The sequence below is a fragment of the Megascapheus bottae genome, chromosome 10, assembly GCF_031878675.1.
Source record: "Megascapheus bottae isolate mThoBot1 chromosome 10, mThoBot2.hap1, whole genome shotgun sequence".
NCBI classification, from domain to species: Eukaryota; Metazoa; Chordata; class Mammalia; order Rodentia; family Geomyidae; genus Megascapheus; species Megascapheus bottae.
In genome coordinates this window covers 16,642,744-16,663,741 of record NC_143518.1, presented here as the reverse complement: position 1 = coordinate 16,663,741, position 20,998 = coordinate 16,642,744, and the positions used below count along the sequence as shown (strand labels likewise).

The window sequence follows — 20,998 nt, the reverse complement described above, 5'->3', positions numbered from 1 at the left end:
TTCTAGATGAAGATACAGACGTCAAGGTTAATTTCAGATGAGGGCTGTACTCTGGGCTGGCAGACAGCCAATGCTCACTTCATTCTCACAAGCAGAGAGAGAACACGCTTTCTCATTCCTCCTGTAAGGAGGCTAATTTAGAGAATCAGGACTATACTCTCATGGCTTCATTTAGACATACTTTCTTCAACGAAAGTCTCATCATTAAATATATAACTCACTTTGAAGGTGAGGCCTTCAGCGTATGAATGAGGTGTTGGGATTCTAAGCCATCCATAGTTGTAGGTTGCTAGTGGTAAAGAGTACTTTCTACTCTGTGGATGCTGGCCACTATTCCAGTGCTCTTGAATTTCCCAGTTCTTCGGTGTTCCCCGTGTGTTCTCTCAGGATTAGTGAAGGAAAAGAGGCATACCTAAAATTGACTCTTCTGTTTTTGGATTCCTTTTTAGCTCTTCAATTTGGGTTTGCATATCAGAAATGTCCCATAAAGATGGTGACCAGGATTCTCCTTCATGTTAAGTAATATAAATGTCTGCTATGTTTGCAGTCAATGCCTGGGCTGCTCTTATAGCTTGGGGAAGAAATTGGTGCTAATGCAACAGAATTAAGGGCTTGTCATTTGGGGGGATGGCAGCAATCAGCAAGATCTATAACATCCTTCTTCACCTCTGTCTTGTTAGAAAGCTGATTCTGTCTGCTGACCTACATTTCAAAAGGCCATCACACTACAGTATTACTTCACCTTTTCCTCCCCCCTCCCAGCCCCCCCCATTCCTCTGGACATTCATCTCCTTGGGTCTTCTGTTTGCTGTGTTCCCAAGGTGACTGTGACCATAATCTCATCCGCTAAGCCAGGCTAATGTTCTCACAGATACTAAAGTATGAACCTGAGGAGTTTTCCTCCCACCATAAGCGTCTTCCCCAATGTCATTTGGTTGCCTGTAGAACACAGTTTTTGGTGTGAGAGAGAGACAGAGACACAGAGAGAAACAGAGACAGAGAGAGACAGAGACAGAGAGACACACAGAGATAGAGACACAGAGAGAGATAGACAGAGAGACAGAGATATCCTATGCAATGGGTCTCCAGCAATATCCAATTTTGGGAGCATTATTGACTTGTGACGAGAGCCCTTTATCTGAGTCTTCATTCAAACCAGATTTCTCCCCATTTTCTACCCTACTTCACTTTTTTACTTACTGGCTTTGAGAACAAGGCCTGGGTAGCTTAGAGGGATGAGTTCTCCAATTAATACCAACACAGACAGGATATTTTGGGTCTCATAATGTATCTGTTAATCTCTTAAAATAATCTGGTTGGTTAATTAGACTTCTATGCTCCACAGAGGAGCTATGCGGTGGAGCCATTTACCTAAATGCCGCAGTGTGGATACTGCTAAGCTCCTGGATGTTTGGGTTCAGATCTAGACTTGTCAACTATCTGCATAGATATATCTGTGTGACACTGGACAGATCACTCAAGCTTTCTAAGCTCTTATTTGTAAAACAGAGTAGTAACGGTGTCTACTTCAAAAACATGTCTGTGGATTAAATGAGATAATTTATGTATGGAACTTAGTACTAGCTACCTAATGGATTTTGAATGAATACAGGGCTGGGATGTAGCTCAGTGGCAAAGTGCTTGCCTAGCAAGTACCACATCCTGGGTTCGATCTGCTGCACCAAAAAGAAAAAAAAAACAAGCAAAAATACAGTTTAAAATATGGAGTAGTAAAAATTACCCAAAATTGTTTGAAAACAAATTCTGGAGATATATACCCAAGGCCTGATGAGGTGGTGCCTACCCGTAAGCCCACTTACTCAACAGGTAGAGATCAGGAAGATTGAAGTTTAAGGGCCCACCAGATGAAAAGTGAGACCTCCTGGAGGAGCTCTGTCCAAGCCTGGTTCCAGGCAAAAACATCAAGACCTATCTGAAAAAAATAACTAAAGCAAAAATATCTGAAGATGTGGCATGGCATACATGACTTGAAGATACCTGTCTACCAAGAACAAAGCCCTGAGTACAAAATTTCGTGCCTCAAAAAAAAAAGATATGTGCACAAGTGGAAAATGGGAATGATGATGTGATTTGAATGTGACGTAGTTTCTAATGAATTGCCACCTTCCTGATTGAATTGACTCCTTCTATATGCATAAGTCATTTTCTCTTTGATTTTCCTTCTTAGGTTTGTGACTCTGCACCTTTTGTTTCCCATGTCTCAGTTCTCTAATGAAATAGGACTTTGCAGATAAAGTAACAACACTCAGGATTTCTGTTATCATCTTGAGTTATACTGGTTAAGTTTGGGAGAGCTTGACTTTTACATTTTCTGGGATTATCAGAATAGTTTTCTTTAACCAAGAATTCCAACAGACTTGAATGGAACACATGATTTCAAGAGAGGAAGAATGAGAAAGAAAAATACTGAATGTGTGACTGAAATACAGCAGCTTTCTATTTACATATAAAACACAAAGATTAGCAATATTGGAAACATCCTTTAGTTTATGTATTATAATTTCACCTAGGACGTAGATGTAGTTCATGATGACTTTGGTAGAATAACTACATTTGAAGCTTTGATATAAGAGACCACAGAACAGCTTTAATATTTTCACACCTCCTGATCTACATTTTGGGTTTGTTTTTTTTAAACAGTGAGGCTGAGTAAATGGAATAGTTATGTGACAGGAATGCATAACAAATAGCAGTTTCATATTTGTCAATTAGTATCATCAGTAAAAAATATCCCTGGAAAATAAAAGCTCACAAATTTATAATTCAGTTTTTTGCTCTTAATGAGAAGACATCACCTAACTAGATTTGCTTTTATTAAATATAGTTGTTCTCTTACTTATGAAGAGAAAATTGTCAGAATGTTGTAGAAAATTCAGAGCAACACTGCAGACTCTTCAAAGGGTCTATTGTCATGCTGGGTTCCATTTTATTTGCATTACACCTCATATATATAATGGATCTGCTTATTCCTAGGGTCGAATTGTGGCCTACTTAAATGGAATTTGGCATCACACAAAATCGTCTCTAGATTTGTTTCAGCTTCATAGTCAAGTTATTGGACTTGAACCAGTGCCATCACTTGACGTTGAGATAACACTGACTGCCCAACAGTTGTTTGAACAGTTTCAGCCCTGTGTTCCCTCCTTGAATAATATAAAAGGCTTGCTGATGGCCTCTGTTGGTTCAGGAATGCTGCTTTTAATAATTTGCCTACCTTGTGTAGTAAAGATCTTGCAAAATTCATTGCTAAACCTTGCAGGTCAACTTCACAAAATCAAGCTCCAGATGAACGAGTTTCCCCTGAGAGGAATCGCAGCCAGAGACGGGTAAAAGCGGGGATGCTACTCTGACCAACCTAAGGCAGGGCCTTCAGCTTGATCTGAAGAAGTTCCCCATGATGGGTAAGGCAGAGTCAGCGATCCACCCAACCTAAGACAGGTGGGTCGCTTCTTTTAAAATAAAGACGGGGTGGGGGGGCGGGGCCTAGTGGTAGAGTGCTTGCCTAGCATGCATGAAGACCCAGGTTCGATTCCTCAGTACCACTTACATAGAAAAAAGCCGGAAGTGGTGCTGTGGCTCAAGCAATAGAGCACTAGCCTTGAGAAGAGTTCAAGGACAGTGCTCAGGCCCTGAGTTCAAGGCCCAGGACTGGCAAAAATAAAATAAAATAAAGACGGGGGAGATGTTGGGAGCTGAGTGGTAGGTCACTCTTACCCTTGGACCTGCACTAGTGATTTGACTAAGCACACAAGGAGATGAGCTGTTATCATGATGAACCATACCATGCTTTCAAACTTCGAGCTGTGGCAACAGTATTGTAACACTTCCTGGCTTTCTTGTTCACAAATGTAACCCTTGGCAGTTTCCTGTTTTTTAAAGAGAGTATAAACATTGGAGCTAGAAATAAACGATGTTACAGTCTTAAGCTATAGACCTCCTGGCCCCCATCTGTTTGTCTTTTTTCTTATCATCCTCATCCCCTAGATCAGGAATCCCGCCATGTTGCCAGCTGGCTCCAGCATCACAGCACCATGTCCCATTTTCTAGTGGTTAATTGGAGGTATGAGTCTCAGGGTGGTGCTGCTGAAGCCAGCACACATGTGTATGTTTATATGAACAAAAGTTTTAGATGGATACATAACCAAGGTTTTAATACTAAATGTCTTGGTAGAGGCAGGGAATATTGTTCTTACTGTATATGTTGTTTCCTTTTTTAGCATGTTAAGTTTGTAGCGTGAAAGATACTAAATAAAAAGAAATCATTTCTAAATTCGAAAAAAAAAAAACAAAACAAAAAAACAGTGCTCTGTGTGGCCGGTCAGAGGTGGGGCTCTGTCCCTGCCGGGCCGCCACCCCCGCTGGGTTGCAGCCATGGAACTCACTGCCCACTATCTCCAGGAGAAGCTGCTGTGGGACGTAGAGGCTGAGCACGTGGAAGTGGAGGACACAACTCTGGAGCAGGGAAAGCCGCTGCTCCAGAGACACCAGTGAGCCCCTCGGAACTCCCCCCGCGCGGCCCCAGGCCTGGCCTGCCCGAGGCCCGAGGTCCTGCATGCAATGAGGCCCACGACCCCGCGCCTCTGTGCTCCCAGCTGGTTGTACTTCGACTTGTGTGGTCCTCTGATAGTCCCACGGTTTGGGGACAGCACGACCTCGAGGACACCGGTGGCTCTGCGGGCACGCTGGCTCTGGAGACCTACTGTGTCCCATCCTGTCTCCCCCAGGCTGGTGAACGAATGCCTAGAGGAGGACCTCCAGCGCATCCATGCCTTTGAACAGAAAACCCTGACCCCACAGCAGTGGAGCCGACAGTGTCAGAAATGAGGGATGGAGCCTGCGCAGCTATTAAATGACTTAAATATATATATATATATATATATATATATATATATATATATATATATATATATATATATAAAGAAAATTCAGAGCAAGTTTTTTTAAATCTTCTGAATGCATTAAGCATTTGTTGTTTGAATTGCATTTCAAATATTACCATGAATGGCTCATAGCTTTTTTTTTTGACAGTAATGTAGTCAAACCCAGTTTGTAAACTTCATATTCTGACAAATATTGCTATGATGAATGACCTAGAATGTTTTTCTAGGTTAATATTAGCAATTCTAGACACTATGTATAATAGACAAAAAACTATATTGTAAACTATTGCTCTTGTCAAAAGCTATTTTGCACTTAATAATAACTCCATTGCCAAACAATGGGAATACCAATTCTATTCATTTTCATAATGGAAACCATAACATTTATTAGTAAAAGTAATGATCTCCATTGGTGAAAAATGGAACAAAAGTTAAAAGCAACTAAAAGAAAATTCTCACCTCATTTAACTCTTTTTTTTTTTTTTTGCCAGTTCTGGGCTTGAGCTCAGGGCCTGAGCACTGTCCTTGGAATTTCTCAAGGCTAGAGCTCTACCACTTGAGCCTCAGCACCACTTCTGGCTTTTTTCTATGTATGTGGTACTGAGGAATTGAACCCGGGTCTTTGTGCATGCTAGGCAGGCACTCTACCACTAGGCCAAACTCCCAGCCCACCTCATTTAACTCTTCACAAACAACAAGTCTTTTCTTAAAAAATAGCATTTTAGTCTCATTAAAATTTTAAAGTTATCATTTAAAAAAGATGCTACTGTATAAGGATTCTTTAAAGTTAAGAATAACAACCTGAAAGCATATTATTAAGCAAAAGCTTCAAACATACAGCTGGCAAAATGTCTGATTCATTCAAAAGGTGTGAGAATGGTTCAGTGTGGAATGGAACATTCCTTTCTATAGTTTGGGAGCGAAATTCTCACATACAGAATACACAGAATCATCATTTCTCCCTTTATGTCCTTAAAGGAATGCATGACAAATAGCAAAAATGAGAGATTAAAATTTCAAAATGAGTTCTCTGTTCCTGGTCTTATAACTAACTGTCTAGACTACTAGACTCAAAATCATGTGTTTACTCTGAGCTTTTATTAACAGAGATGATGGTACAAATCACTTTAGAAGAGAAAGATATATGTAGTATTCAATGGTGTTCATTGTAGGCAAATCAATATTTGATATCAACTTTTAAAATATTTTAAAAGAACAGAATTATATAAAACATTGAAATCTATATTTTTCCCTAGGCAAAATTGAAAGAAATTCTATTGGCAGAAAGACTATGTGAAGACTCACAGTTTAGATCGTTGTGTGTGGTGTCCTTGCTTAGGGGGTGAGAAGGCCGGTCTTACCCAACTCTTTTTGAATGTGGATAAGTGTAAGTCCCGATTTAAGAACCCTGGATATTGATGACTCTTGCAGAAATAGCTCTGTACATGTAAGAGGATTGATGTAAGCGAATTAGCAAGGACTATTCATTGGTAGTAGGGCAAAACCAAATAAACCATGAAAATGAAAAATACTATGAGTTTCTTGCAGCCTGTGGTATCAGAAATCACTGATTCACTGGCCATTTTTTCCCCCTGTTTCTGAACTGTTGATAGACATTTTTATTACTACATGTTTTCTTTTTCCTTTCCTGAGCCTCAAAACATTGTAGGAGGAGGTTACAATTTAACATGCCCATCTAAGGGTCCAGTACTTTTTGGTCAGAGTCACTCCTTTCCTCATGTCTTCTGTTCCCCTGTGCTCCCCAACTCATTCCCAATTCTGATTTCCTTTATCACACATATCTTTTGAGAATTCTAACTGTATTTGTCCCCTTTCCCTTTCTCATTAATCTACCTCCCACTACTTCCCACTTCCCCTTTGGCTTACTTACTTGCCATTTTCTACAAGAATAAAAAATCTTCATCCTGATCTTTGTAATGTATCTTCACAAATAGCACTATTTGACATGACCCATTGTTTTCTCTTTAATTCATCACCCAGCTAATTTCTTTTACCATTTGTCCTGAAAAATTTACTCACTAGACCCCTCCTGTTTTATTGTATTTGAGCTCTTGTGTGCTTCACTGTTTCTTCATGTGCCGTGCAAAACAATAATCATTTGTTAAGCAATCTTAAACAATGTATTGTGCATTAGGGGATGAAATTCAATTTTTACAGTGAAATCACTTGTTGAAGGCTACCTCATATATCATGTGTTCTATGATCCAAGAGTAGTCACTTAGTAGTTTTCAGCATGCATTCAATGAGATACAGCAATTACATGAATACATGTAATTCATGACAATAATAAGAGTATGCATGCATTATTATATGTATATATGCATACATGTCTGTCTTACCCAACTTATCTAACTTTGTGCTTTCTATGATTCAATAATATTGAGCAATTTGCAATACACATTTATGCCTGAGAAACAGCAGTTACCAAAAGCTTTCTTTATTTTAGCAATATGAGTATGTAATTATATATCCTAACTTTGTGTTAAACAAGAAATCACTAGGCAGGGACCAGGAGTGTGGCCTAGTGGTAGAGTGTTTGCCTAGCATGTACAAAGTCCTGGGTTTCAATTTCTTGGTAACACAAACATGGGAAAAGCCAGAAATGGTGTTGTGGCTCAAGTGGTAGAGTACTAGCCTTAAGCACAGACAGGCTCAGGGTCAGTGCCCAGGCCCTGAGTTAAAGCTCCAGGACTGGTAAAAATATTACTAGGTACTCAACATAGAAATATATTCCCAACTCATGATCTTGTGGCCCAGTGGGGAAAACAAACATGTGCAAAGGAAAGATAATTATTGTAAAATGCAATAATTACTATAAAATTGTGAAATTCCAAGGGATAGTGTTGGATTTCATATTCTTCCATTACAGGTTATTCAAAATCTTCTTTCTGGTTGGCTTACAGCATTGGCAGGCTTTGTTTTTCAGATGCATCAGTTTGTGTTCATAGTAGCTTGTAGAATTTCCAACGAAGAATTCCTTATTTTTTTAAATGGCATTTAGCAATGTAGAGAAAGTAGATCGTGTGTTCATTCTGCTGTCCATTCTTAGGATTTTTAGTACATATGGTCAAATGTCTTGTGTTATCTTTGCCAAAATGAAAATTTTAATTTTCTCTGTGTTTAAAATGAAAAAAATAATTATCACAAAAGAAACCACAATAGTAATGTTAGCTAAACCAAAAACACAAGATTTTAAATTATAAAGCTCAATCATATACAACTTCCAATAACATTGCTTGGATCTTCCTTGTGTAATTTAAATAGTGTCAAGGTATCTAAACACATTCTAATATTTATAGTTTTTATTCTTACTTAACGTATTTATGCTATAACAGGTGGGACACATTGCATTTCATAATTATTTTTTACTCTCTTGTGTTGAGCAAATCAAATACTGTCTAAAAAGATGAAATCCTCAAATTTTCTTTAAATCTTAACCCTTCAACACAGATTTTTTTTGATTATAGAGTTGCTATAATTATCACTTGCATTATTATTATTATTATGATGATGATGATGATGATGATGATGATGATGATGATGATGATTATGTGTCAGGGATGAGGTTTAGTGCAGGAATAGAATTGATGGGAAAAGCTAGATTCCTTAGGAATTCAGCAACAGTAGTGGATTGCTTCTGAGCAAATGACCTAACAGTTTAGGAGTTTGAAGAATAGAATGTTGCAAGGTCTATTTATCTTCTCATGAAGTTAGTTTTGTCCTGATGGCCACTTATATTTATCACTAGCATTGACTTAGTGGTTCTCCTAAGGCTTTTATTTTGTATTTTGCAGTTTCTGTTGAACTCAACTTGTACTTTCTTATTTGTTCTGTTGTCATAACCCATTTCATAACCTTGATTGTGTTTCCAGACTTTTGTATAAAGGAACCTTTTCAGCTTCAGTGCTTATACATAACTGAGTAGTTACCTCCTTTCCTAGTAAATATTATGAAAGAATATGAATGATTTAGCTTGAACCATTTCCTTCAAGGCACTTTATTGCTCATCCAAGGATCAACATAATTTGGCTGAGGTCACATTCTTGGTCTAATCAGCTTTAACTAGAGGATGAGATTATGTGATCTATATAAAGTTATGTGAAGGGCAGATGCTAGGGAAGTTTTATAAACACTGTAAGCCAGCCAGATACTTTGACTGATATAGTACTTTTTTTCTTAAATAAAAATGTATTCTTCCTTCTCTTAAGCTTGAAAACATTTCCTTCAATCATTAAATGGAAGAATATATTTTTTTGAATTAGTGTGAGAAAACCAGTATCAATTCTTTAATTTAAAAATTTACTTGTTCTTACCCAGACCCAAAGGAACATAGGCTCAATGGTTTCCCTCATTTGTAATAATTAGTACACATCTACGACTCTCCTAGCAGAGGATTACATTAGCTCAAAACCTAGGTACAGGGGTCAGGAGTTTGGCCTAGTGGTAGAGTGCTTGCCTAGCATACACGAAGACCGGGGTTTGATTCCTTGCTATCACGCACATAGAAATAAGCTGGAAGTGGTGCTGAGGCTCAAGTGATAGAATGCTAACCTTGATAAAGCCCAAGGCCAGTGCTCAGACCCTGAGTTCAAGCCCTAGGATTGGCAGCAACAACAACAAAAAAGTAGGAAATGCTTCAAGACATTAGAATATATAAGTATTTCTTGGGAACAAAAGAAAGGCACAGAAAAGGGCCGGGGAGTTTGGCCTAGTGCTAGAGTGCTTGCCTAGCATGCAGGAAGACCCGCGTTTGATTCCTCCACAGCACATACACAGAAAAAAGCCTGAAGTGGTGCTGAGGCTCACGTGGTAGAACTCTAGCCTTGAGAAAGTCCAAGGACAGTGCTCAGGCCCTGAGTTCAAGCCCAGACTGGTACAAAAAAAATCCGAACAAAAAACCTAGGTACACATAAGGTCATATAGGATGAGACTAAATGAAAGATGTCTAGGATATAAAAGCAAGAGCTCTATCTGGTGTGATTGTTGTTCTTCATGTACTATGGTATTTCTCTTTTCTTTTTTTACCCTTTGGTTAATCTCATATTGTTACTGTATATGTCTTTGTTACCTGCTATATTATATATACATTTATTTGTTTATTTGATATCAGAAAGGGAAGGGGGGGAAAACAAGATGATTGGGAGGAGTTGGGAGAGGGAAATGGGGACAAAAACATAAGGACTATCAATGTGTGAGAAGTAATGCACCTACTACTTGACGAATGTAACTGTAACTCCTCTATACATTACCTCAACAATAAAAAATAAAATAAAAAGTAAAAAAAATTGCTTGTTCTATTTCTTCACTAATTATTGGTTTGATAAGATTTTCTTTTACTTCATAATTCATTCTTGGTAGGTTGTACATATCCAGAAATTAGTTCAACTACTCTTTATTATCCAATTTGTTGGCATTTAGTTGTTCATAATAATTTCACCAGATATTTTGTATCTCGGTTGCGGTGTGACATACCTTTTTACACATCTAATGTTATTTATTTGAAACTTCTCTCATTTTTTCTTAGTCTAGTGAAAGTTTAGATGCTTTTAGCAATCATTTAAAAAACTCTTGTTTATCATTTTTTGTATTGCTTATCCTCTATCTCTTATTTGACTTTCTACTGATTTTTTTCTTCTACTGATTTTAGGTTAAATTTTTCTTCTCTAATTTTCTAGTTCCTTAAGTTACCTTCTTGGTAATTATTTGAGATTTCTCCTTCCTTCCACCTCTTTACCTCCCTCCCCCACCTCTCTCTGCTCCTGGGGCTTGAACTCAGGGTCTGGGCATGGTCCCTGATCCTCTCTGGGCTCAAGGCTAGCATTCTACCACTTGTTCCACAGCACTACTTCTAGGTTTTTCTGGGTATGCGGTATTAAGCCACATTCCCTGCCCCAGAGAAGTGTTTTCTTTCTAAAGAGTTTGCCAGGATATTCCACAGTCTAACCATCTAGGTCTGCCTTTCATCTCTCTCACTTATGCCTTCTGCTTAACCTCTGGGACCCTTTATACATTTGCACTGAGAAGATCATTTTTTTTTATGATGTTCACATATCAACCTTTTTCATTTTAAAATTAAAAAACACCTTTATGTTTCTTTGAGTCAGAGGAGATGATAGCTTGATAAAATTTCAAGCTTCTGAACTCCTGGTTTATGACCTAATTATTGTTCTGTTTATGCTTGGAAAAAATTGCATCTTGGGTTGGGGATTTGACCCAGTATACAGTGCTTGGCTAGCATTCATGAAGTCCTGGGTTTGATTCCTTGGTACAGAGAAATGTTGCTGTGGCTCAGGTGGTAGAAGCTCAAGCACAGTGCTCAGGCCCTGAGTTCAAGCCCCAGGATTGACCAAAAAAAAAAAACCCCGAAACAAAAAACCCTGCATATTAGGTACCTGAATACATTCCATGTATTACCTCAAGATAAGCATTGCTTGTCTCTCACATATACTCCTTTCTGTTTGGTTTATTGTCTCAACGGTGGTTATGACATTTGATATTTATGTTTTGTCCAGTTTTATATATTACGAGGTATATGTGAATTTAAAAGCACACTTCTACTCATCACTTAGCATGTGTCGAAATTTTGCCCATATACACTAATTCCATTGTCTCAATATCTATTAGTAATTTTCATCTGTGCTTTTTTCATTTTTATAAATGTTTCTTGTGAATGTCATGTAAATATATATTTTTTATACAGTTTGCTTCTCTTTCTCTCCTTTTCTTTCTCTCACTTTCTCTCTCTGGTTTAGCTTTTTCACTAACAGTTGGTTTCTCTATCAGTTGGCAATGACTTCATCCATGCTTTTTTTTTTCTGGATAATTGGAGAGAGTGTCTTGAGGACTTTTCTGCCTCAGCTGGCTTTGCATCAGTCTACCTCCTGAGTAGTTAGGATTATAGTCACAAGTCATTGGAACCCAACGTCTTCCATTTTATTGCTTACCATTCTTCTTCCATATATTTGCATATTCCTAACTAAAGTATTGCAATGATGCAATCATATGTGGAAACTGAAAACAAAATTGCATGTAAGGAAAAATTAGACTAATGATTCCAGAGGCTTGGGTAGAGAGACAGGGAACACATTTCTCACTTTGTTTCTTACCTTTAAGAATGTTGGCATTGACAGGTGGGGATACTCACTACTATGTGAAGTAATGAACCCTCCATCTGGTGAATATAATGTAACCCTTCTATTAATTACAATAAAAATCTATGGAAAAAAGAATAAAAATACTAAAGAAAAAAACAAAATATGGAAAAAAAGAATGTTGGCATTGAAAGAGAAGTACATTGACATGTACATATTTGGCAAGCATTCTGTTTGTAGAATCCAGCTATGCATATAAAATGGTGGCATACTTTTCTAGTGGGTTATCATAAATTTACTGGCTTAAAACAACAGAAATGGAATCTTCTGCAGATCTGAGGTAGGAATGACAACGTGAGCAAGGCTGATCCTCCTAGAGTCACCAGGGGAGAATGTTGTCTGTTGTTTCTCCCAGTTGCTTGAAATTGCTAGCATTCTGTTGGTATTATCCAATTTCTGGTTCAGTTATAATACGACTTATCCCCCCTGTACTGAAGTTTCCCCCTACTGTCATACTGATGATACATTTAAGGACATCTAGCAGTATGCAACAAAGTCTCATTTCAAAATTGAGTGGTAGAACACACATGTCTAGTATGCACAGCTTTGGATTCTATCTTCAGTACCAGAAGAGGGGGAAGAGTAAGAGAAGGAGGTGGAGAAAGAGGAGGGAAAGGAGTAAGAGGAGTTAGGGGGAGGGGAAGGAGGAAGAAGAAGGAAAAGAAAGAGAAGGAGGAGGAAGAGGAGGAGGAGGAGAAGAAGGAGGAGGAGGAGGAGGGGAGGAAGAGGAGGAGGAGGAAGAGGAACTCTGTTTTTATGACTAACTTTTGCCAAAAATTGGAAATATGAAAACTGAAAACAAAGTATTTTTAGTGGCTATTGCTGGAGTTTAAATGAGAAACAACATTTGACATATTTGAATAATAGAAAGATAAAAGCCTTTGTTTTAACATCAATATATTAGATTTGGTAAGTAATCTGTAATTACCTACTATCGATGCTGGGCTCCTTATTTTAGCATCAAATTAAATTAAATCTTTTGAATTCTACATTCCTATTTGTGTTTCTTTTTTCTTATTTGTGTTTCTTTTTGTAATATGGAAAAAATTTCAGAGCTAGTAAACATAAAGTGTGTTTCTCTTGATTATATACATCATATACATACTTATGTAGAGACAACACAACATAAACATTTAAGACAAATTCTTCTACATGATATGAAGTGTGCAAATGAACTGTTGCTGTTAAGGACTTTTTTTTGCCAGTCGTGGGCATAGAACTCAGGGCCTGACCACTGTCCTTGGGCTTTCTCAAGGCTAGAACTCTACCACTTGAGCCATAGCACCACTTCCGGCTTTTTGCTATGTATGTGGTACCAAGGAATCGAACCTGGGTCTTCATGTATGCTAGGCAAGCACTCTACCACTAGGCCATACTCCCAGCCCCGACTTTTTTTTTTTAATGAGAACTTGGACTTAAATGAAGCAATGACATCAATTTAGAAAAAGAGACTTAACAGATAAACAGCAATGTAAATATGTGTCTGTAAAGATCGAACACTGGGACTGACTGGGGAAATGCTACCTTAAAAATTGTCTGATGTGTTGCTATTATTATATTGTTAAGTTGTATAAAATTACATTTGCATTTATTTTTATTTTATATTTTAATTATCATGCATTCATAGTGGGGATTTCGTTTTGATGTTCTGATCTATGCACACTTTTTAACAAATTCACCAGTTCTAACATATTCCTTGTTTTTCTCTCTCAATTCTTCCTTTTTTTTCAAGCCATATTTGATGTGTGTCAATAAGCTGTGTGTGTGTGTGTGTGTGTGTGTGTGTGTGTTTGTGTGTGATATCTTTCAATCTCCTCACTCTCCTTTCTTCCCTTTGATAAAGTCCTCTTTTACACCATGTGCCATTAAAGACATTCTCAAAAAGCAAGGGAGAAACATACCCAGAACACATACACTCATACCATATGAAGTTATTCTATCTTCCCACTAATGATGTCATAGCTGGCTTGCAGACAGTCCTAGGAAAAGATTATGCAGATAGATAAATGAACACTGTGCCTTCTGGTATTATGGCATTGAAATGCAGACTACATAAACTGTAATTTGTTTATGTCTGCCATTCTTGTTAAAGTAAGTTGGATTCCCTAGACAATGAGTGTTTTTGCTTAAATGTGGTATTTTTATTTTAAGAGAAGCTAGTATTTACAATGAATCACACAAAGGAAAAATTCAAAGCAGTCAATTACAGGGCAAACAGCTCAAGTGGTTAAAACATAGCACTCCAGATTCATATACATAAATATAAACTTTGGTTCTGGCCCCCCCACTTAGGGTGGTAAGATTTGGAACAAAGTATCTACACTCTTTACACTCTAGTTTCCTTATTTAAACAACAACAACAAAGCAATTTTTTTTCTGAGGGGAAATGTGTCGAAACATACTAACTACACTGCATTGCTCAGTGTCTACCATATAATTGTTCAGGAAATAGTCATTATTATGGTTATTGTGGCTGGATCAAGTTCAAAGTTCTATAGACTCCAGTTCCTTATAATCAGCAAAGGGGAGGAAGGCTGAATTGGAGAAGATGATGTTGTATCTGGCCATCAGCCTCAAAAGGGAAATCTTGAGGAAATGCCTTAAAATCATGTCTCCTGTGAGAACATTATTCACAACTTTTCTTAACTCTTGATCCACTGGATTTTCTATCGGTACTAAAAAATGTTTATACATGTTCAAATTTATGTTTGAATTTAAAACAACTTTTGGTGTCATCTGACTCTTAGACTACTATGAATTAGAGAATATCTACTTGCCCTGGGATTTTATGTGAGGAAAAAGTATAGCATTTGTACTATTTACAGTAGGAAAAATGTACAGATATGATGGAAATATAATTGTACTGTAGATTTTGGGCATTGAAAACACTTCACTTCCTTTCATCCCCACATGGTTTTAAGAGGTGGGAAATACTCTGTAGAGTTTAAATTCATGAATTCGAAACACATTACTTTTAAGCACAGATTTGTAGAGCAAAGCTTCTTTTTGATTTTTTGTGTCATGTCCTTTTACTCTATTTAGTTTTTGCTTACTTTTGTCTTTATTATGGTTTGCTGTTTATTTTTGTCTATGTAGTTAACTGAGTAGAGATATATGTTGAAAGCTGTGTCGTGAATTGATAGAAGACAAAACAGTGAGAATTATGAAAGAGCTTGGTTCTAATTCTGACTACAGACTATCATTGACCTTCACAAGCAGCTTAACCTCTTAAAGTCTTGGCTATTTCACTTGCAAAGTGAAACAAATGCTGTCAACATCATACATTTATGTAGGGAATCAACATTCTTAGAATTAGCCTTTGTGGAGACATCAGCTTAGAAATAAGAGTGAAAAACAGATATATTCTAGGTTTTTCAATACTTTGCCAAAAAGTTTTAATCTTACTGCTTTATTGTTTGTGTATGAGAAACCCACAGCTAGTATTATACTTAATGGCGAAAAGCTAAAGCCATTCCCTCTAAAATCAGGAAGGAGACAAGGATGCCCACTCTCTCCACTCCTCTTTAACATAGTATTAGAATTCCTAGCCAGAGCAATAGGCAAGAAGCAACCATAAAGGGGATCCAAGTAGGGAAAGAGGAAGTAAGACTTTCCCTCTTTGCAGATGACATGATTCTGTATTTAAAGAATCCTATAGACTCTACTCCCAAGCTCCTTGAGCTGATTCAAAACTTTGGAAGGGTAGCAGGGTATAAAATTAACCCTCAAAAATCATCTGCCTTCCTCTATGCCAACAGTGAGAGGAATGAGGCAACAATCAGAAAATCAACTCCTTTTGCAATAGCCTCAAAGAAAATAAAGTACCTAGGAATTACCTTAACTAAGAATGTAAAGACCTTTTTGATGAAAACTTTAAAATCCTGAAAAAGGAAATTAAAGCAGAACTGAGGAAATGGAAAAACCTCCCATGCTCCTGGATTAGAAGAATTAACATCATGAAAATTGCAATCTTGCCAAGGGTTATCTACAAATTGAATGCAATACCCATCAATATGCCAATGTCATTCTTTAAAGAAATAGAGGAGGCAATCCAAAATTTCATGTGGAATAATAAAAGACCCCATATAGCAAAAATAATTCTTAGCAGAAAGAACAGCACATGAGGAATTTCAATACCAAACTTTAGACTGTATTACAAAGCTATAGTGAACAAAACAGCTTGGTACTTGCACAAGGACAGGCCTGAAGACCAATGGAATAGAGCTGAGGACCTAGATATTAACCTACAGAACTATGGCCACCTAATCTTTGATAAGGGAGCCAAAAAAATAGAATGGAAGAAAGACAGCCTCTTCAACAAGTGGTGTTGGCAGAACTGGTTAAGCACCTGCAGAAAACTAAAGTTGGATCCTTCTTTGTCACCCTGCACTAGAATTAACTCCAAATGGATCAAAGACCTCGAGGTAAAATCTGACACACTGAAAACTTTACAAGAAGGAATAGGAGATACATTAGGTCTCCTTGGCACAGGTTGAAACTTTCTTAATAAGGACCAAGAATCACAACAAATCAGAGAAAGGCTGGATAAGTGGGACTGCATTAAACTGCAGAGCTTTTGTATGAATCTTACTTTTATATTAGGAATGTGGAATGGATATTTGGACAAGTCCGTGGGTACAGTTAAGATAATGTAGAGATGATTTAGTGATAAATCCCAGGACAAGAACTTAAGCACAGAGAATGGAACACAAATGAATGAAAACGAAAGAAAGTTCAGAAATAGAAGCCAACAGATTACTAGTGACTTGTTGTAGGAGTAAGAACAAGGGTCAAAAATGATGTAAAATTGTTGGGTGAGGTGGCTCACGCTTGTAATCTTAGTTACTCAGGAGGCTGAGATCTGAGGATCAAGTTCAAAGCCAGCCCAGGCACAAAAGGACCTGAGACTCTTATCTCCAATTAACCTCTAGAAAATGGGAAGTGGGGCTTGGCTCAAGGGTAGGGTGGTAGCCTTGAGCTGAAGAGCTTAGGGACAGCACCCAGGCCAAGTTCAAGCCCCATGACCCACAATAAAATAAAAAATGATGTAAAATTACCCAGTTGCTGAGAAACATAGTAATACTATTCACTGAGATTAAATCCTCATGAGAAAAGTTTGAGGACAATGATGTTCCTGGACACAATGAGTATAAAGGTCCTTTGAATAATTCTGGTGGACTGGATTTCTAAAATATAGATGGCAATATGGTATCCTTTTAATTCACATGTAAATTTACACTAAGATATTTTTTTAAATTACATGGTGGCTTTTTATTCTTAATACTATTTAAAAGAACTTAGATGTACGAAGCCTGTTTTCTGTAGAATCTAACAAGAATTGTAAGTGGAATCCATCTATTTCATTTTAAGCTGACATGTTTGGTTCTAACCTGAAGGGTAATTTCTTTTTTTGTTCATTTTTCCTTTGTGAAAAATAAAGAGTGGGACAAAAGAGATTCAATGATTCTGGAATTCATTTCTACAAGTGCTATGCCAGAACTTGTCTTATCACTTCCCATAAACTCCACCTGTTAGGGCTTTTGCTTGATTGGCAGTCCTTTAATCCTCTTGAGAATTAACTGGGTTGATTTATCTATAAATAGCATTGGTTTTCAAGTGTGAGGCACAAAAGTGTATTTGTGATGGAAGATTGCCCAGCCCACCCACTGTTTTAATCCTGGGTTAGTCTGTAAGACAGATGTCAAGCTGTCACATTCTTGCTAAATTTCGAATATCTTGAGAAATACTCCTCATGAAGGAAACAATTTTTCTTTTGGATCAAAAGGGAACTTGTTTTAGGACTTAACTGATTTGAAATATTATTTTAACCTATTATTAGATTGTCTTTGAATCAGTTATAATAATTTACAAAGCACTTGTACTGATGTGATTTCACTTTGATCTTTCCACAGAGGAATAGTTAGTTTCTTTTTAAATCATCAAATGCATGAAAGAAGAGATTAAGAGAAGCAAGATGCTCATGATTCCAGACTCATAACAGTTGGAATATAAACTTTTATTATCTTTCAGAATGGTAACTCCCATTCAAATGTGATCAACACCTCTGGAAGAAATGAATGTGTAGCTTACTGTGGTGATAATGCCATAGTTGTAGGTTCTTATTTGATTTTGTTCCCCCAAAATATTTTATATGAGTACATAATTGGGAAGCTTCAACTAAATTAAAAGTAGCTCTTTCCTATGGCATCTGCCTATAAACACTACAGACACAGAAACAGGAGTTCAAGACCAGCTTGTGCAACATAGCAAAAACTAATCTCTCTAAAAATGGAAAAAATTAGTTCATTGGCTGTAATTATGTACAACATACTTTTTTGTGAGGAATAGAATTTTAAGGAAAACATACATTAACCCATATTTCATCTGTTCACCTATTGCTGTGATGCACTCTTCTATGATACCCACTCCCAGGTTAAGTCTTATAAAAAAAAGTTCCAGAGTCCTCAAAGCTGTTGGATCCATCTCTTCTCTTTTACAGCAAGTATCTTATAATTGGATAGGGAAGGGGGGAAAACAAGATGGAGGGGTGGGGGGGAGGGTAATGGGGACCAAGACATGTGAAAGGGTATCAATGTATGTGAATTAATGCACCTCCTATCTGGCAAATATGATGTAACCCTTTTATTAATTACAATAAAAAATATCAAAAAAATCCACCTCAAGTCTGTCTCTTATCTCCTTCCTTTCCTTCTATCACATTTTCTCTTTCTCTTTCTCTTTCTCTTTTTCTGTCTGTCTGTCTGTCTGTCTGTCTGTCTCTGTTTCTCTCGGCACCTCCATCTCTCCCTCTAATAGCTTTATACATAAGCTAGGCAAAGGCTGTACTGTTGAGCTCCTAACCGATCTGGTTAGCAGGATGCAAAGTGACTGCTTACCAGCTTGTTTGCTGTGGCTCAGTTATTGTCTCACCCTTCAAGGCTCTGGGAAAGAGTAAAATTAAAGGATGTGCAAAAGGTTTGCATTCCCTTGGGGCCCACAGGTTTCTGCATTTACAGCAGCAGCACCAGCAGTGCTGGCTGTGTGAGATCCTCCTCCTCCTCCTCCTCTTTTTCTTCCTCTTCCTCTTCTTCTTCTTCTTCTTCTTCTTCTTCTTCTTCTTCTTCTTCTTCCTCTTCTTCTTCCTCTTCCTCCTCCTCCTCCTCCTCCTCTTCCTCCTCCTCCTCCTCCTCCTCCTCCTCCTCTTCTTCTTCTTCTTCTTCTTCTTCTTCTTCTTCTTCTTCTTCTTCTTCTTCTTCTTCTTCCTCCTTCCTTCCTCCTCCTCCTCCTCCTCCTCCTCCTCCTCCTCCTCCTCCTCCTCCTCCTCTTCTTCTTCTTCTTCTTCTTCTTCTTCTTCTTCTTCTTCTTCTTCTTCTTCTTCTTCCTTCTTCCCTCCTCCTCCTCCTCCTCCTCTTCTCCTTCTCCTTCTCCTCCTCCTCCTCCTCCTCCTCCTCCTCCTCCTCCTCCTCCTCCTCCTCCTCCTCCTCCTCCTCCTCTTCTTCTTCTTCTTCTTCTTCTTCTTCTTCTTCTTCTTCTTCTTCTTCTTCTTCTTCTTCTTCTTCTTCTTCTCATCCTCCTCCTCCTCCTCCTCCTCCTCCTTCCTTCCTTCCTTCCTTCCTTCCTTCCTTCCTTCCTTCCTCCTCCTCCTCCTCCTCCTCCTCCTCCTCCTCCTCCTCCTCCTCCTCCTCCTCCTCCTCCTCCTCCTCTTCTTCTTCTTCTTCTTCTTCTTCTTCTTCTTCTTCTTCTTCTTCTTCTTCTTCTTCCTTGGTGGTTCACTGCTTTCACCTTATTGGAGGGAATAATAATAGTTTAGGGGAAATAAGGCAGCTGGTGGGAAGGGCTGACTTTCTAGTTTAACTCCTCATCTGCTGGGAGATTGTCAGCTACAGAGCTCAGGGGGCAGCTTGGGAGACAGCACCAGTCTTGGAAGGATGATGGACAGTCAGGCTCACCATGACCTTGAACTAGTTTTCCTGGAGGCTCTTTCTTTTTCCCTGAGCTGTAGGTCAGAGGGTGCCAATCTGGATTTGCCTGGAACATTTTTGTGCCGGCAAAGGGCGAGGCTCATTTGTGAACTCATGAAGCTGTTCAGGGAGCTTTGATAAAATGGGAACTCCTTGGCCTTGTCTTTTAGATTCCAAAAAATAAGAGACAGGTTCTCAAGGCTAGGTTAAGTAGAAGTAGCCCATACTAGCCTCAAACTCATGACCCTCCTGCGCCTGCCTCCCAAGTGCTGCTTTTACCAGCATGCTCCATTACTCACTCTGGGCTCTGGATTACAAACATTTTCTTACAAGAAATTCTTTTTTTTTATAATAAGGATTTTTTTATTTATTTCTTTTTATTGTAATTAGTAAAAGGGTTACATGATATTTGCCAGATAGAAGGTGCATTAATTCACATACATTGATACCCTTTCACATGTCTTGGTACCCGTTTCCCTCCCCCCCCCTTACAAGAAATTCTATAGAGTGAACCCACTATCTTTGCTCCTGGTATAGATAGTACTTGCTATTAAACCCTTCCTTATATGACTGATTTTCCAATATCTGGTGCTTTATACATATTAATATCCATTTCATCTTCAGAAATGCCTGATAAAATAGGTGACTGACATAGGTATTCTTATCTCAAATACACAAATGAAGACAGTGAGAAAAGGAACTCTGAGCTATCCCACTGACTGCTGTACCAAACCAAAACTGTGACTGGGGCTTCTTAAGAAGCTCCAGGGGCAGGGATTTTGGCCTAGTGGTAGAGTGCTTGCCTAGCATGCACGAAGACCCAGGTTCAATTCCTCAGTACCACATACATAGAAAAAAGCTGATAGTGGTGCTGTGGCTCAAGTGGTAGAGCTCTAGCCTTGATAAAGCTCAAGGACAGTGCTTAGGCCCTGATTTCAAGCCCCAGGACTGGCAAAAAAATATT

At 38.2% G+C, this 20,998-nt stretch overlaps 1 protein-coding gene across 1 annotated transcript; it reads left to right on the top strand.

Moving 5' to 3' along the window:
- The first annotated feature begins 4,392 nt into the window (after positions 1-4,392).
- LOC150057631 (bolA-like protein 2) lies at positions 4,393-4,866 on the top strand. The gene is made up of 2 exons (XM_090339761.1): positions 4,393-4,508; positions 4,746-4,866. The coding sequence occupies exons 1-2, from the start codon at positions 4,393-4,395 to the stop codon at positions 4,843-4,845; spliced, it is 216 nt and encodes a 71-aa protein (XP_090195887.1). The 3' UTR covers positions 4,846-4,866.
- Positions 4,867-20,998: the final 16,132 nt, after the last annotated feature.